The sequence below is a fragment of the Trypanosoma grayi genome, assembly GCF_000691245.1.
Source record: "Trypanosoma grayi strain ANR4 Tgr_661_V1, whole genome shotgun sequence".
NCBI classification, from domain to species: domain Eukaryota; phylum Euglenozoa; class Kinetoplastea; order Trypanosomatida; family Trypanosomatidae; genus Trypanosoma; species Trypanosoma grayi.
In genome coordinates this window covers 8,322-9,759 of record NW_008826280.1, presented here as the reverse complement: position 1 = coordinate 9,759, position 1,438 = coordinate 8,322, and the positions used below count along the sequence as shown (strand labels likewise).

The 1,438-nt window shown below is 51.9% G+C and overlaps 2 protein-coding genes across 2 annotated transcripts in view; both read right to left on the bottom strand.

The window, feature by feature from the left end:
- Nucleotides 1–979, bottom strand: DQ04_06611060 (hypothetical protein; the record flags this gene model as incomplete). The annotated part of the gene is made up of 1 exon (XM_009314793.1): nt 1–979. A coding segment is annotated over one exon (979 nt), but the record flags the coding sequence as incomplete, so codon positions are not given.
- A 348-nt stretch (nt 980–1,327) lies between these two features.
- DQ04_06611050 (hypothetical protein) overlaps nt 1,328–1,438 on the bottom strand; it is a gene marked incomplete at both ends in the record, with an annotated part of 852 nt that continues 741 nt past the window's right edge. Inside the window, one exon of the mRNA XM_009314792.1 lies at nt 1,328–1,438. This exon is cut by the window's right edge and continues 741 nt beyond it. Coding sequence (XP_009313067.1) covers nt 1,328–1,438 — 111 coding nt within the window.

Sequence of the window (1,438 nt, the reverse complement as noted above, 5' to 3'; positions counted from 1 at the left end):
GACCGTGTGATGCTTCTGGCGCCGGCACTGGAAGTCGGGAAGGCTTGCCAGATGTAGATAAAGGATTTGACTCAGTCTTAGGGTTTTCTACAGCGTCCAATGCAATGTCTATCTTGTTCAGCCACAACTCAATGATCGGGGCAACCTGTTTGACAAGTTCAAATATTTCGTAGGCAGCATTCAAATCCTTTTCCGCACCACCCACTGCCTTCGCCGCCAACTCTTCTAAGGTCTCAGCAAATTCCTGTACTGTCTCCTTTTCACGGTTTCCGTAGAAAGACATTTCACCTATCTTTTTGGCATTTTGCAACAATTCTTTAGCCTTTTTCGCTGCATACCGCGAGTACTCTTTCCACGCACCTTTGTTCCGTGCCAATCTGTAGGTATCCTGTGTCTGTGACAACCATTTCATAACCGCTTGTGCTTTCTCTGATGCCTCCTCTGCAAGGGCGACGACGTTTGTATTTGCTTCGGTAGCCGCATCGCTCGACGCCAGCTCCGACTCCCCAGCCAACTTCTCGGCTTCCGATATTTTATTCAGTATCTTTGCCACACCCTTCAGCAACGCATCAAAGGACTCGTAAGCCACGTCAGACTTCGATTCTGCATCACCTGCCAAGCGAATCACAATGCCAATATTCTCCCGTTGAAGATTGGTATCCATCTTCACTTTTTTATTTAGCTCAATTGCAGCTGTTGAGGCCTCGTTAACCTCAGCCATCATTTGTGCTTTTTCTTTCTTGATCCCGTCCACCTCACTCCTGGCCTCCTTCACCGCCTCCTGAACCTTTAGCGCCTTCTTCTTTGCCTCATTCAGGTAAGTCAACACAGCTTTTTTCTTCTCCACATTCAGGAAATGCACCTCTGCTTCCTTCCTCTGCTTTCTGTCACTCACATCAGGGGCCGCTGCACAGCCACACACGCACCACAGCGCGACGGCCACCACAAACAACGCGGGACGCCCCACCGCCGCCATCATCACAGCCCGAGGCACACTGGTCTACAGAGGGGGAGGGACGCACAGCGGGGTACACAAGCACAGCAGGGGAGAGCAGCAGCGCACCACACAACTCAACGGACAACTGGAGGAGTAACACATCACTCAAACAAAACATTAGTGGCAGAGCACAACGAGCCACACAAAAACAAACCCCAACAACCCCAAAAAAAAAAAGAAAAAGAAACGTGCCAGCTACAGCAGCCAAGTGGGCTGGCCTGCGGGGCCCGCACTCACCGGGGGAAGAGCAGCACCACACGGACCACCTCCCAACAGCAGCAGCAGCCCAACATGCGCATCGTGGCGCAGCACACACACACAATGAGACACTCAGAAGAATACTTCAGAGAAGGTCCTCTCATGCGGGCGGCGCACATTCCTGTGCCAAGCAAAGCCCATTACGGCACTGAGAGAGATGCGCCGTCCTCGTTGGATACAGAG